Raw genomic sequence first — 13,346 nt, forward strand, 5'->3', positions numbered from 1 at the left:
ATGCTGTCATTACACAATGTCGATAGATGGGACAGTATGGCGTATTACTCACCCAGGAGATGCCCAGTTCGCGTGAGAACCCCATGCGCTGTAAACTATAGGCTAAGACAACATTAGCTGCGTGGTTGGGTTTAACCAAGAGGTCGGAGGAAGTTCGTACCCGACCATCTTCCACTGATACGTCCTTATCATCCCACTTGTAGGCAGAGCCCGAAGAGTGTTGACTGTAATAGATACCGGTAGGTTTCCCGTCGTGGAACCGAATCATATTGTGCTCCCTGTCCAAACAAAGGTCGGTGAGTACAATCTCGTGGGTACGGATCTGAACATAGAGCTGACCAATCACCAACATGATCGCCGAAGTGCATTCCATGCTCAGTGTCTTCTATCAACCCATTCATAGGTGGTAGAACCTGAGTGATGTTTGCCCCTTGATCGTACGAGTAGAAGTAGAAGTAAAAGGCATCCAGATCTCCTGGGCCCCTATCGACGGTGATCACAACACAAGAGGTGGCATTGTGGAGCTTGCCCGACTCATCTGGCGTCTCTCCAAAGAGCCAGGTAGGAAGACTGGTGATGTCGCCGTTTGCAGTTAGCGAAACTGGGCCGTTGTTCCAGTAGTCGTTTAGCATAGCCAAATTATCGAGATCGAGTTGTGGCAGTTCTCTGATGGGCTCCATGTGCACCATCGGCGTGGTATGGCGGACATGTTCGAGTATATCTGCCGGGCGGAATGGGTCGTCTGAGTGTAGCCATATCAGTGGCGCTAGTATGATAGTAGGTCAGTATCGGCATGATACCTGATTTTGCCAGGTGCAATCTCTGGGAATCTTTCGAAACAAGTGAGGGTAGTGGAGATGTTCTCTTACCGTGATTAATCACGAAGTCTGGTACTACTCTTCCGACATCGCGATATTTGAATGAGAAGCCGTACTCATTGGCATCTTCTGGGATAGATAATGCAATGGAAAGAGAAACGCTTGATAGCAAAGCCAAGATACTTCGCCAGGGACATGTAAAAGGCCATGGGCGTGCCATGCCTACGGCAGACCCTATGCGCCTTAAGGTGCTGGCCGCACAGAACTTGCAAGCTGACCTTGGACGTGGAAAGAATGTTCGGGTGTGTACTGACGGCGTGAAACACTCGGTCGTCGCTCAACAGCTACCGTTGCAGAGAATGAGAGACTGCAGAGGAAACTTTGCAAATCCAGGATCGAGACACTCCTTTCCGTCTGAGAGAAAACAAAGACCAGATGGTCGAGTTTCCCGAAAATTCTTCGGCCCGTAGAGGCAGCTCACTGGTCTGACAGCCTGATGCTGTGTAACCGCACGCATGGAGATATTGATTACAACTCCCTGAAAAGCGAAAGGGTCAATACCGCCCTCCCTCAGTCTCTAGAAGCGCATATTGAAACACTGTGAACAATGCTCAGCTGCATTCTACCGGACAGTAATTGATTGGTTCAAGGAGTCAAGCGTAGGGGTGTTGGACAGTTGGTTCGAGTCTGTACAACACTTGGCAGACCTGATGCGCGCGTCGGCGCCGCAGCTTATTGGTCAGGACTGCTCATCTCAGTGACAGACATCTGTTCAAGTCTTTGTTAAGTAAAGCGCGGAAATCTATTAGGGAATTGAGTACCTTTGAAAGATGAAGGATAAGAAGAGAAAGGGGGGCAAGTCAAGGGTCAAATGTGTAGTTGCGTGAAACGAGACCAATGCGCCAAGACGAAAAACGAAGTGTATTCTCTTGTTGGAATTGTCTGGTGGATGCAGTCGCATCCATCTCACACCGGTTTTCCAGTTCAGAAAATGATTGGTAGCCTGCTTCTCAAATCCACCTAAATACTCATGTAGCGACCAAGCCTTGGTGTGTTTTGAGTGGCTTTCTCTTCTCGTCCTTCGCCCCCTATTGACTTGGCGGGAAAATGTAACCGCACAGTCCTATCTTACATGTCTGCGATTTGACAGCCAACGGGTGTCACAGCAGACAATATTCCTCAGCCGCTTCGCTGTCCTACACATCCTCACTAGCACTTATCGGCCCTCTTTCTCTGGAGCCAGACCGTGGGCAAAATTCACACTGTGACACACAACCAAAGCCATCGCCGCCATCTCGGTTCCGCTTATCCGGCACAGTTCTTGGTATTGGATAGCCTCGTCCCAGCGGTTGTTGCACTGAAGGTCACTCCGTTTTAGATCCAGGCTTCGACAGATGTCCTCCATGTTGCGCTCGCTCAACAGTGGGAATGGAACCGAACATCGAAGGCCACGCCAAGACGACTTCTTCCTTCTTGCCGTCTCTGCAATAGCGTAGCCAGACGCCGTAAGTGACGTTGATATAGCATGCAATACCGGTGAATAGGTGCCTAGTTCAGTCATCAGCTACTTTCTGCCACCCAATGCCAATTGATACTCACCACCATCCATGGCCCTCGAGGAGAACGCCCCAGGGGAGTCCGAGTTTTTGTCTCCACTGTCGAAGATGCGAACAGAATATGTTGTCAAGGTTCCAAGCCAAAAATCCAATGGCTATAGAGACAAGACCGCAAGTAATCAGCGTCCACATCTTCTTGAGGAGTTGCGTGTCGAGAAGCTCAGCCTTGCTCTGAGACATGGACTTGGGCCGGAGTACCTTCTCCATGATGTACATGCTTCGAAACACAACAGTGGCTGTGAGTATCCCGAACATGACTTGATGGAAGACGGGATCTCCGAGATAGTGGTAGTACACGGTGATGAAAATGGCCAAGCCAGTGATGAAGGTGCCCAGAAGAGCCTGGCCGAACAAGGATTTTCCGTGAGAAAATACCGCATAAAAGAGGACGCATGTGGTGTATATCATTGACAGCTCATCAAATAGCTGCATCCAGTCTTGCTCGAGGGTCAGTACTGTAGCACAGCATGGTCAAGGATTTCAGAGGCAACGAACACTTCAATGAGGTATGGTAGACCACGCTTGCGATACCGATGGTCATGTACCCGACATATGCCACCAGAAATACTCGAGGATGGTTATTTCTAATGCAGCTGGAAATTCCAACCAACGCCAGATAGACGAATATCGCATTTGTGAAAGTGTTGACAAACTCGGCCACGTATGGTGTGACATAGTAGTCCTATAAATAAAGGTCAGAATCAGTGAAGTTCGAGCAGATGGTAGAAGTTTGATAGATCTTGTTGGTATATTGCGCAATAAGCCTACCTCTTCGCACCAGTTGATGGTTGCTGTGACAGGATTCCAAAACCCGTCCCTAGAGGGTGGGTAGGATATGGATGGCAACGGAAAAGGCATTCCGGCTTGGTATGATCTTGTAGGAACGAAGAGAGGACGGTGAGAAAAGTAAGCTGGACACCGTAGATGTTGACGTGAGACTTAGATCGTCTTCTCCGAGGCCTACGTGTGAGCACGGCTGTGGCTCAAAGCTGCCCTTCAACCACGCTGTTTCTCACAAGTTGTCGGGGTCAAATCGTCTCTGTTGAAAGATTGCACGCCTTGAATATGGAAATTTCATGAACATCCCGGTGGCTTGTATCGAATTGTGCGAAAGGTGAAGTGAAGGTTGCGGAGGGATTATTGGAAAGTCGCGAATGTGTGAAAAGTCTAAGTGTGTCTGGCTGGTTCCTTAAAAAGCGCGAGCCTGAAGCCACAGTATGGATATCCGGCAAGTTGCAGGGTAGCCGTTCGTACCGAGACCGAGCTGAGTAATCCATTGGATGTTAATCCGTAAAGGTCTCGGCAGGTAAAGTGGATGCTTGCCCCAGCTGAATTAAGACAGATTTATCTGCCCAAATGGTCCCGAAAACCCTCCCTTCGGAATGCACAACTTAATCCCAACGGAAGCTAGACAGCAGGGCCTCGGTCATAATTCTATGCAGACATACACTTGCGATACCAATTGACATGCATATGTTCAATCAAGATGAGCTCTTACGATTTTACTCCACCGAATACAGGACGAGTCAGTTTCGACTCTGCATTTACATAATTACTTGGTCAATATATCTAACGACCCAGCCCTTGAGCTTGGGACTTTTTGCTATAAATACCTGCAGAGTCCTAATTCCAGTCTCGCTCTCTCGCACACCATTTCAGAGGCTTACTACCGCCCTCGATGAGTTTTATCGGTTCTCATCACTCCAGTAATCAGTCGGGCTGAATGAGGCTTCAGTTGTGTAGCCTTCGCAACTCCGGGTACATGTCTTGGTACCACTGGATGATGGTAAAATGAGCATGCTCACTGGGAGGAATACATACGAGAACACCACTTGACTCTCGAGTGTGAAGTCTCGTGCCTCCAAGGCTGCTTACTTGTCGGAAGAATGCCGCTTTCTAATCCACCTCCTAGGTGCTTCCTAGAAAAGAAGGTGGCTCGAAGGATGTCATTCTTGTCCAGCTCTGTGTCCGGTGTTCTTTGTATGATCCATCAAGAGGCTGTTGCAAACCGGATTTTTTCTGCTTGTCCAACGTTGATGTTGTTAGGTTTTTCTTCCGAGGCCCAAGGCTACAGTATCTTATGTGATAAGTAAAAGCCCCGGTATGTCCTAGCTTTCATGGGTTTTGAAGCATTTCTTCTGTTGCTATAAATTGCATGCCATAATTGTACAAGTTCTAGTCAGATATTCCACAATTCCTAATAGCCGGCTCCATCGCAATTGCTGCATCACTTCTCTCGATGTTAAAGATGTCTCGATTATTTCTTTCCTTCGTTTTTGTTACCCTTCTCAACTGGCCATGCCTCGCAGTATACGTTGCCAAAGACCAATTCAAAAACTGGTATCCTGAGTTCGGGCCTACCTTCGAAGCTATCATGGAGGGCAACTGCTCCGCCGAGTATGAGAGATACTTGACAATACCGAGAGAAAATGCCACCATCGACTGGTTTACGGGAGGCGGCAACACGAACAGGCTCGCTCAGCCCGTAGCAAACTGCATTCTGGGCAACACGTCTGAGTACATCATGAGCAACATGGCAGCTGCCGCAGTCGTCCTCGGCCTCATGCCAACGATACTCGCCACAGTCGGTAACAGCGTGGAAGAGACCTCGACGCTCTGTGTTATTGGCCAAAGACCACTCATTGCTTTGCTCGTAGCTGCTGGATCGCCTGCCATCCATCCCGTCCGATCGTTCGAGTACATGAACCCGATGAAGTTGGTCAAGCCCCGGCACTACCGTTTACGCACCGAAAGATCATCCGTACCGCTTAGTACGGTAATTCTCGCTATCGAATTCCTTGCTGCCATTGCAGCCATCATTAACACGTATACACTATGCAATCAGCTGGGCGTGATGGTTGTCAGTATGCTCGCTCCCCAGCTGACTTATTTGGAGTTCCTTTGGAGTATCATCGGTATCAGTTCTCATGTCTCCGCAGCTGCTAGCTTGTGGGCTCGAACACGGATCACCAGGGGTACTCGACGTGGGTACATCGGGGAAGTACTTTCGCGACAATTCAAACCTCTAGATGAGAAGGATTGGACTAAAGCATTCATTGATGAGGATGAAACATATTGTTCAATGGCCTTGTCGTATTTCACGTCTCTGCTAGGTACATGTCATCTGATTTACGGAAGTATGCTGTTCTCCAGTCTTGTTTTCATCTCCGCAACGGATAGCCTGAAGATCATGGCTCGCTACATGGCATCGGCGATGGTCAGCAGGTTCATCCTCATGTACGAGCTCTTCTGGCTGCGAGATATTCTTGGTCAAAGGAAGGAATTGTTTTCAAGGAACGATGCCATCGAACTGACGCAGCCAAATGAGATATTGGAACACAGGGGTAAGATTTATCACAGAAGCACAGCTGATTCGGGGAATTTTGAGACTTGACATGATTAAGGTAGTTACTTGATATGATTGGCAGAAAGTTGGTACCTTCTTGCTGTCAAGCAACTAGTCTAGGTCGATCTTGTCATGGTTCACAAATTGTCGTATGATCTCACGCTTCTGATCCTGCCTGAAATGCTCGACCATTTCACTGCTTAGGAGCGGATTTCGTACCAAGTAGCCGTCCATTAATTATCATTATCGCGGTTCCCGTCAATCTCCGATTCTTAAGGAACTGAACCGATCACTCAGTTTTTGTCGCTCGCGACCTCTCTCCTTGTCGGCGTCCGACATTTCTGGCGCTTCATTTCGAGGTTTCGCTTGTTTGCTTTCTTCATCGCTTTCTGCCTTTCCGCGTCCAGGCTGAGATTCATCACCACCCACATTTCTCGCGATCCCCTTGCCCTTGTGAGAACGAGCAGGAAAGTTAGTTGCCGGAACAAGAGGCGGTATGGATCTTGCGGGGAAGTTCGATCTTCCTTCACTGGCATGCATCTTCTGCAACCTAGGCCGTGGAAACTTGACTGGTTGGGGGCTTGAGATGCCGTACAGCGTTTCACTGCTGCCTCTGATTGTTGTATGCTCTGCTTTAGCGCGGTTTTGGTCTTGTCTGGACAGTGGAACACTGCTCCCTAATCTTTCGTGATTGTGTTCGCTTTTCTGATTCCCCTGAGCCTTTCCAGTTGGGCTTTGGTTCTTGACTTGATGAGCGACATCTGAAGGCTCTGTCCAGGGATGTGAGAGTGTGGTTGGACCAGCGAGCACGTTTCTTGTAATATCACTTCCATTGGATCTTCCATTCTGTCCCTGTGTCCCTATATTCAGATACCCGGGGATATTGATGGCTTCCCACGCTCGTCCCAGATACAAGTTCTTTTCTAGGTGGCTCGGGTCGCCTGGAGAAAGAGCTCTCAGAATCATGGATCGCGCGTGTGACACTGGCCCTCCCGAGGAGACCTCACCAGCGAGGAGAATGTCCTGGCGAATGCTCTCTCGAGTCTCAGGTGTTGAGAGACTTTCCGGTATAAAACAGTACATCCGGGTTTGAATGTAGCCCAGATATGCTCCCTTCGAGCGCCATAAGTCACCTAACTTGTCTAATAGTGGCCGTGGCTGAGGACACTGATAGATCAAGAGCTGAAGGCAAGTTGCCTGCAGAGGTGTATCTCCGAGCTGTTCCGCAACTCCAAGGACCGTTCGTAGAGCATTGTCGTGCCCAGCGGTGGTAGATGGATCAGGATGCCATTTTGGGTCTTCGTCCTCATCTGGCGCGTACAGCACCATCCAGCTCAATGGCAGAGCCACTTCAGGTTGCCAGCTCTTTCCTGGCAGTCGTTTTAGATGGGATGCCAAAGCGAATATTCCAGTTATTTTTGGATTTTTGTATTGCTCTACCAAAACTTTGGTCACGATCCAGCAGAGATATGGTCGAGTTTTCGAGTTGATTGGGTTCGCTTCAAGGATTTCTTGGGCGTGGCCTTGGGCAAACTGAAAGATCTTTTTGACCATGAGGATGCTCGTCTGCCGGCTCATAGAGGCTAGAGTAAGTGTCGTGAATATTTCTAGCAGAGCAAATGACGAGACTTCGTCTGCCGCACTAACCCAGTCATCTTCGATTCTTTGGAGCAATATCGTCAAATGATCGTCGCTATCGTCTCCAGAGTTCTGGAGTAAAAGTCTTAGCGTCGTGCAAACAGAAGTTGACTCCATGGGCAAGAGTCTGTCGAGCAGGTCTTTGAAGTCCCAAATCCTTCCTTCAGCCTTTAGATGTAGATAGACCGGGGCACACTCGAGAGGCCGGAAGTAATTGATGCCGCCTTTGATGGTGAAGCTGTCCATCATCACTTGGAGCTGATTCAAGTCAGTCTGGGTTCTGCGTTCATATCTGTGTGGAAAGATGATTTGGGTTTCACTTACTTCCGTGGAGTCCAGCTCCGGCCAGTGATTTCGCATTTCAGCAATCGTTTCCAAGTCGTCAGCTATATATGACGAATATTTGTTTTTCGCTTCGTTGGACAGTATCTCGAGCCCACTCAGGACTTCAGCTTGGAGAAACCGCGTCAAGATGTTTATGAGGTATATTCCGGGACGAAGTTCCATTGCAAATTCTTTCGCAATTCGGGACAGTGCTTGAAAGTCCGACATCGCCAAGAGAGTCGAGCAGTATTGATCTAAAATGTAGAGATTATCGATGAAATGCACCAGTCGATCTTCGAAACATCTTCTAGCAGCTTTGAATCGCCCCATTCTCACAAGCCTTGAATATTCTTCCAGATCCTCCTCCAGATCATCAGTCATATCAAGCTCTGTGAGAATTGCGACATCCTGAGGATTTTGGGGATTGACATGAATACAGGTACCGTTGTTGGGCCTGGTCTGCTTGGTCTGTCTGGGGGTTTGGAGAGAGTCGCTGACTTGCGGCTGAGGCTGCGGCGTCATGGTGGGTAGAATCCTATCGGAAGCTGCATCACTCGGATGAATACTATCGAATGATGACATTGACTTTGTCGATGGCGAGTCGGACTCGCCGTCATAATCGACGTCTTCGACGAAAGCAACGTTACCCTTCGGTCCTTGGGTAACGCGTTTACCGCTTTTGATCTTGTTCAGCGGCGCTTTTTGGCCAGTATCATCCTGTCTCGCTAGGCTTTCGATATATGAGATGTCTGTAGTGTGAGGTGATGTCTTGGAATGAGCAAGTTGCTTCAGAGACTCGCGGAAACTCTGGCCCAAGACTTCGCGCGGTAAAGGTGATCTGCGATCTCGTTGAGTAACTTCCTTCCATTGCCGTTGCTTTCGAAGGATAGACGATTCTCTTGGTGGCTGGACTGGCTCCTCTTCCTCGACGTCGTAAAGCGTAGCTCCGCTCAGGACTGTCTGCGAGCTCCTGCCTGACCGAGACTTGGAAGAAGCCATATTCCTGGCAGATTTGGGATTCCGCGATTTATGAACATGGCAGAACACTTGTCTTTCAGAGACGACGTACTCGCCACGAAACAAGAGTCGTGGGTATTTGGAGTTGAACGAGTGCAGTCGAGTCGAACAGTGTTCTTTCATGAGAACAACTCAATGGCATGAAAAGAATGTCAGCTTGTGCGTCAACAACCCACGCCGTAAGCTTGCATGACCTAGCCTGCAGCTCGCGACCCAGCCCCCTTGTGAAACCAATGACATCTCGTTAACGTGCCGGAGCCCGCTACCCCTCAAACAATGACTGGACAAGAAAATTGTCTCCAACCCATGATAGGCGCCAATGGCATGGGTATGTGCATTAATTGCGGGTGCAGCCTTCGTGGTGGCACAATATTGAAGGCCTCCTGAAAGTGGGGGAGTCTATTCCTCGGCCAGTTCCGTTCACGCCCCCAGAGCCTTACCTGACTTGCCAGAAACATCAACGTCTTGCGTCAGGTGCCTGGTATTGAAAGGGCTTCAGGAACACTCTCAACATGGCTGGTGCGACAATTGAGCATCAAGCAATCAGAACACGTCAATCCTATCGCCCCGGGCTTCGAGTCCGTCGATGCGGCCGACAAGATTTCGAACGCTTCAACCAGGAGTTGGCCCGTGGATCACACCTCTGCGTGGGATCAGGAGCAGTCGGCAAAGTCGAAATCGAGTGCAAATACCACTGGAGAAAGGCTCAATGGGGTGTGCTTGGTCCCAACAGGCACCCTGCCGGTATTGTCTATATTGACATGACGATTAACCATGCCCCGGGTCACATTCTCAGCAATGCCACTGTCCTCATCACTCTAAGTGAGCAAGATGCTTCCGTACCCGAAGCCGGAAGGAGAAGAGCACCAAGACACGTGCGAACGTCGCTGGAATCTGATTATGCGGTTCAATTGACGGAGTTCTTTGGACCTCAATCTCTTACAGGGCCAAAAATCGTGACTTCCGAGGTCAAGGAGAACGCTTTCGAGCCCACGCTTGGGGCTGGAGGCTTCTTCGAGATAGGGGGGATGGGAACTCGTCACAGCGTGACGAGAGAGCTTGTCGACAGTTGGACTTTCAAGGGAACAGTAAAGCGGGCAAAAAACGGGGAAGGGTTCCGATCTCTCGAATGGGAGCTCAACGAGAGCGAAATAGACAACAATACGTTCCGCAAGCACATCTTTCATACCGGCTTCGCGTTCGAGCACAGCGGTCGGCCAATCACCATGTGCGTTGAAGTCGAGGGACGGCTTAAGAGCAAGATGCGACAAAGCAAACACAAGCTTCTGCGCTTCTGTTCAAGATCTGGCGATACGGATAAGTCGACGACAACTGAGATCGACCTATCTTCTGCCATATCTGTATGCAAGAAACAACTAGACAGCATCGCACACGGGCTGAACATGGCGATGCAAAAGGAGAACCACGATACTACCCCGGTAGAGATGCCACCGCCTATGCCAGCGACGTTCGAAGAGGTGACCTCTTCGACAGAGATACTTTCCGACAAATCTGATGAGGTGGATGACTCTGGTGTTGATGTTTTGACGCAGTATCTCCATCAACCTGCCACGGTAGAGATTGAACATGAAGTGTCGCCGGTAGAGAACGAAAGCGAATTCTCCACGGGGGACGAAACGCTAGTCAATGAGGGCGACAATCACAGCGTCTTGGACAAGTCTATCCGGTCCCTTGGCATAGTCACTGCTCAGCACGTGTTCAAGGTGTCTGAAGTTGTAGCACTTGCCCTCCTCAATTGGGTCTTGATGATGGCCAAGCTCGTTGGCTCGGGTCAGCAATTACAGCCAAGTACTAAACCAATTTTCACCCAGAAGGTAGGGGTACCGCCGGAGTATCGCCACAAAGCGCCGAGTCAGAAGCCTTGGGACGTTGAAATTGATGCGCAGTACACAAAGCCCTCTCAGCATCTCTTGAGTGCAAAACCCGTGGCGTCTATCAGCGATGGGCTCCCGCAGATGATGGTTTCTCTTCTGAATGAGAAGAAGATCCCGGAGCGCATCCAGATGCAGCGAAGGGGAAGTATTTAGGACTTCGACTAGCAACCGAAGATAAGTAATAAAGACATTTCATACCATCGAAACCTGACTTGAGGCGATCTTCGGACCGTAACACGTTGGTCTTTCAGAGTGTGCGGGGTAGGGGACGGGCCGGCCCCGGGACACTGCCGCTCGGACATTAGGGGGACAGTGCAGTAGGTATCGAAGGTTATTTGCCTGGTGTTCGCTGTTTCTCTAAACATCCTCAAAAGCAATCAAAAAACACAACATAAACTCAGGCGACGCAAAGACACATACAAACAGCAAAACATTTAGTGCGTCAAGGACAGGATTCGAACCTGCGCGACCGAAGCCACTGCCTAATCTGGAATCAAGATATGATAGCAGGGCAGCCCATTAACCACTCTGGCACCTTGACTAGTGACTGATTGTTGGGGTCCAGGAGCGGGGATCTGCTTATAATGCACCATCACCCCGCTTCACCCCGCTACGCACATCCACAGCTGCGGAGCCGCGGACACCATCTACTGCGTAGGCAATGGCTCGTGTAGACCGGTGGAAATGTGACTGACGGTGGAATTGGTGAGATGCTAGTCAGTGATTGCCAAGGTGTCAGTTACGGTAGTGTCCCTCCGATCATGGATCATGTTGATTCAAATGGAGGAAAGGTTCGTCGAGCTATGTTATACAAACGCGTCACACTCATAACGACAGGCAACACTTTTGAAGGGATAAAAGCTATCTAGTGTATTGATGCCAAAGTGCCAAGTTGGCCTGGTGAAGCTACCTATTCATATCGATCTTGACCGAACCCAAAACTCCGAGCTGCCCATGTGATATCATCCTGAACCTATCTGAAATCCCAAAATCCCCTAAGCTCCTACAGTATGGCTGAACACCTTGGCAGCCAACTGGGTAAGCAGCCTCGCGCGATCTGCCTGGGGGAGGTCCTGCATCATGTCAGTACAGATCCACCTTGCAAGACAATCTGGATAGAGAGGCTGACGGGATCTACCCGGTAGATATCTCCAGATTCGCACTGACCTGGAAAACAGCATAGACACTCTTGCCCTTCGCATCTCGAACAGAGCCAAGCCTGTTTCCAGCGACAGCGCCCGCCAATGCGCCAGGCATATTTCCGACGATGAAGCCCAGCGCGCCACCACTAAGACCGCCTACCATGCTCCAGAACGAGCTCGTCGGGCGGTTGGTACCCTCCTCGGCCATGCCCTCCTCGCGCAACATCTCCTCGAATACATCGCCGAACTGTGCGTTGTCGGCCTGCGCACGCTGGCCCTCGTTCTGTTGACCCTGCTTCCCGCCTGTGAAGAAGTTCCATGCCCACGAGTAGGCATTTTGCGGGTTGGGGCCGGCCTGCGGGGGTACTTCCTCTGGGTCGGAGTCGTCGTCGGAAAAGTCGCCGTACGTTGTACCGGCGGATGCGCCAAAGATCTTTCGCTGGGCGTCGTATTCTCGGCGTCTTTGCGTGTCGGACAAGGTGTAGTATGCGTCGTTGACGAGCTGGAACTTGCGAGTGCGCGTTGCTCGCTCGGGTGAGTCGGCGGGGACCCTGTCTGGGTGTGTCTTCAAGGCGGCTCTGGAAAGTAAAGGTCAGTTCGAGGGAACTTGGACTCAGTATCTTGATCACTTACTTCTTGTATGCATCGCGAACTTGCTGGGTCGTAGCCGCCTCCGAGATCTCAAGGATCTTGTCTTTAGGCACAATGTTAGTCGCAGCTCGATAGCTATAGTGGGGTATTGGAGGGAAGCTTACAGTAGTTTGGAGGGGCGCCAGTGTTCGCCATCTTGATGATCGGTAGGACTAGAGGTACAAGAGGCTGGTTCTAGATGGTATAGTAGCGATAAAAACCTCACAGTAACGGAGAAGGAGAGGGCTGCAGGCTTGAGGTGATCGAGTGAAAGATTGCGCTTGAGGTATCGCCTCCCCGAGGAACCAGGCCTGACTGACATCAACGTCATTGTGGCGCATGAAACCAAAGGGTGAACGTGGCTTGATCAGCTTGCGGGGCATTGCCTCCGGGGGTCTCCCCACTTGTCTTTTTTGGATGTGGTCTGTGCTGTTTTGCTGAGGTAAGGTGCGCATAGGCCACCCTAAGGCATCAAGCACGTGCCCAGCTGCCCCTCCTCCTTCGACATCTTCCGCTGCGTATTCTCAATTTCACCCATTTTGCCTTACCTTCAAGAGTTTTGTGATACCTATGCCTTGTCAGATTCCATCCAATCGCGTCTGTCCCACGATCTGTAGATCTATAGATCGTGGGATATGACAAGTGCCAATATCGGATGAGCAGCAACGCCAAAATCTTGGACTCGCAGCAGTGGCTGAATGGCTCCAGCCGCATTTAGTACAGACCTTCTCATACCAAGTATCGACCCATCTGCCCGGATGAAGGATCTAGGTATCATTGTGCTTCCACGCCAGGAACGGTAATACTAGGTTACTTTGAGGCTCTGCCACCAAGGAACGCCATCGTCTGGCCTCGTGTGCTCTTGACGGCGTGGCAAGCTGCAAATATTCATGCCGCATTCGTTTTCGAAAACGGTCTTC

The 13,346-nt window shown here is 50.2% G+C and overlaps 6 protein-coding genes across 6 annotated transcripts; 2 read left to right on the forward strand and 4 right to left on the reverse strand.

Annotated features, from left to right (window-relative positions):
- Positions 1 to 48: 48 nt before the first annotated feature.
- On the reverse strand, positions 49 to 1,038 carry CPAR01_05582 (uncharacterized protein; the record flags this gene model as incomplete). Its single annotated transcript, XM_060489859.1, has 4 exons — positions 49 to 102; positions 161 to 278; positions 340 to 742; positions 801 to 1,038. 4 exons carry the CDS (start codon positions 1,036 to 1,038, stop codon positions 49 to 51), a joined length of 813 nt encoding a protein of 270 aa, XP_060351325.1.
- A 1,144-nt stretch (positions 1,039 to 2,182) lies between these two features.
- On the reverse strand, positions 2,183 to 3,292 carry CPAR01_05583 (alkaline phytoceramidase; the record flags this gene model as incomplete). Its single annotated transcript, XM_060489860.1, has 4 exons — positions 2,183 to 2,366; positions 2,418 to 2,889; positions 2,930 to 3,116; positions 3,203 to 3,292. The coding sequence occupies 4 exons, from the start codon at positions 3,290 to 3,292 to the stop codon at positions 2,183 to 2,185; spliced, it is 933 nt and encodes a 310-aa protein (XP_060351326.1).
- Positions 3,293 to 4,682: 1,390 nt separating this feature from the next.
- On the forward strand, positions 4,683 to 5,828 carry CPAR01_05584 (uncharacterized protein; the record flags this gene model as incomplete). The annotated part of the gene is made up of 1 exon (XM_060489861.1): positions 4,683 to 5,828. One exon carries the CDS (start codon positions 4,683 to 4,685, stop codon positions 5,826 to 5,828), a length of 1,146 nt encoding a protein of 381 aa, XP_060351327.1.
- A 210-nt stretch (positions 5,829 to 6,038) lies between these two features.
- Positions 6,039 to 8,741, reverse strand: CPAR01_05585 (uncharacterized protein; the record flags this gene model as incomplete). The annotated part of the gene is made up of 2 exons (XM_060489862.1): positions 6,039 to 7,691; positions 7,743 to 8,741. 2 exons carry the CDS (start codon positions 8,739 to 8,741, stop codon positions 6,039 to 6,041), a joined length of 2,652 nt encoding a protein of 883 aa, XP_060351328.1.
- Positions 8,742 to 9,271: 530 nt separating this feature from the next.
- Positions 9,272 to 10,807, forward strand: CPAR01_05586 (uncharacterized protein; the record flags this gene model as incomplete). Its single annotated transcript, XM_060489863.1, has 1 exon — positions 9,272 to 10,807. One exon carries the CDS (start codon positions 9,272 to 9,274, stop codon positions 10,805 to 10,807), a length of 1,536 nt encoding a protein of 511 aa, XP_060351329.1.
- An 842-nt stretch (positions 10,808 to 11,649) lies between these two features.
- Positions 11,650 to 12,582, reverse strand: CPAR01_05587 (DnaJ domain-containing protein; the record flags this gene model as incomplete). The annotated part of the gene is made up of 4 exons (XM_060489864.1): positions 11,650 to 11,727; positions 11,822 to 12,374; positions 12,430 to 12,490; positions 12,552 to 12,582. 4 exons carry the CDS (start codon positions 12,580 to 12,582, stop codon positions 11,650 to 11,652), a joined length of 723 nt encoding a protein of 240 aa, XP_060351330.1.
- Between the last annotated feature and the right edge of the window lie 764 nt (positions 12,583 to 13,346).

The sequence above is a fragment of the Colletotrichum paranaense genome (assembly GCF_030867605.1).
Source record: "Colletotrichum paranaense strain IMI 384185 chromosome Unknown Scaffold_4.1, whole genome shotgun sequence".
Classification (NCBI taxonomy): domain Eukaryota; kingdom Fungi; phylum Ascomycota; class Sordariomycetes; order Glomerellales; family Glomerellaceae; genus Colletotrichum; species Colletotrichum paranaense.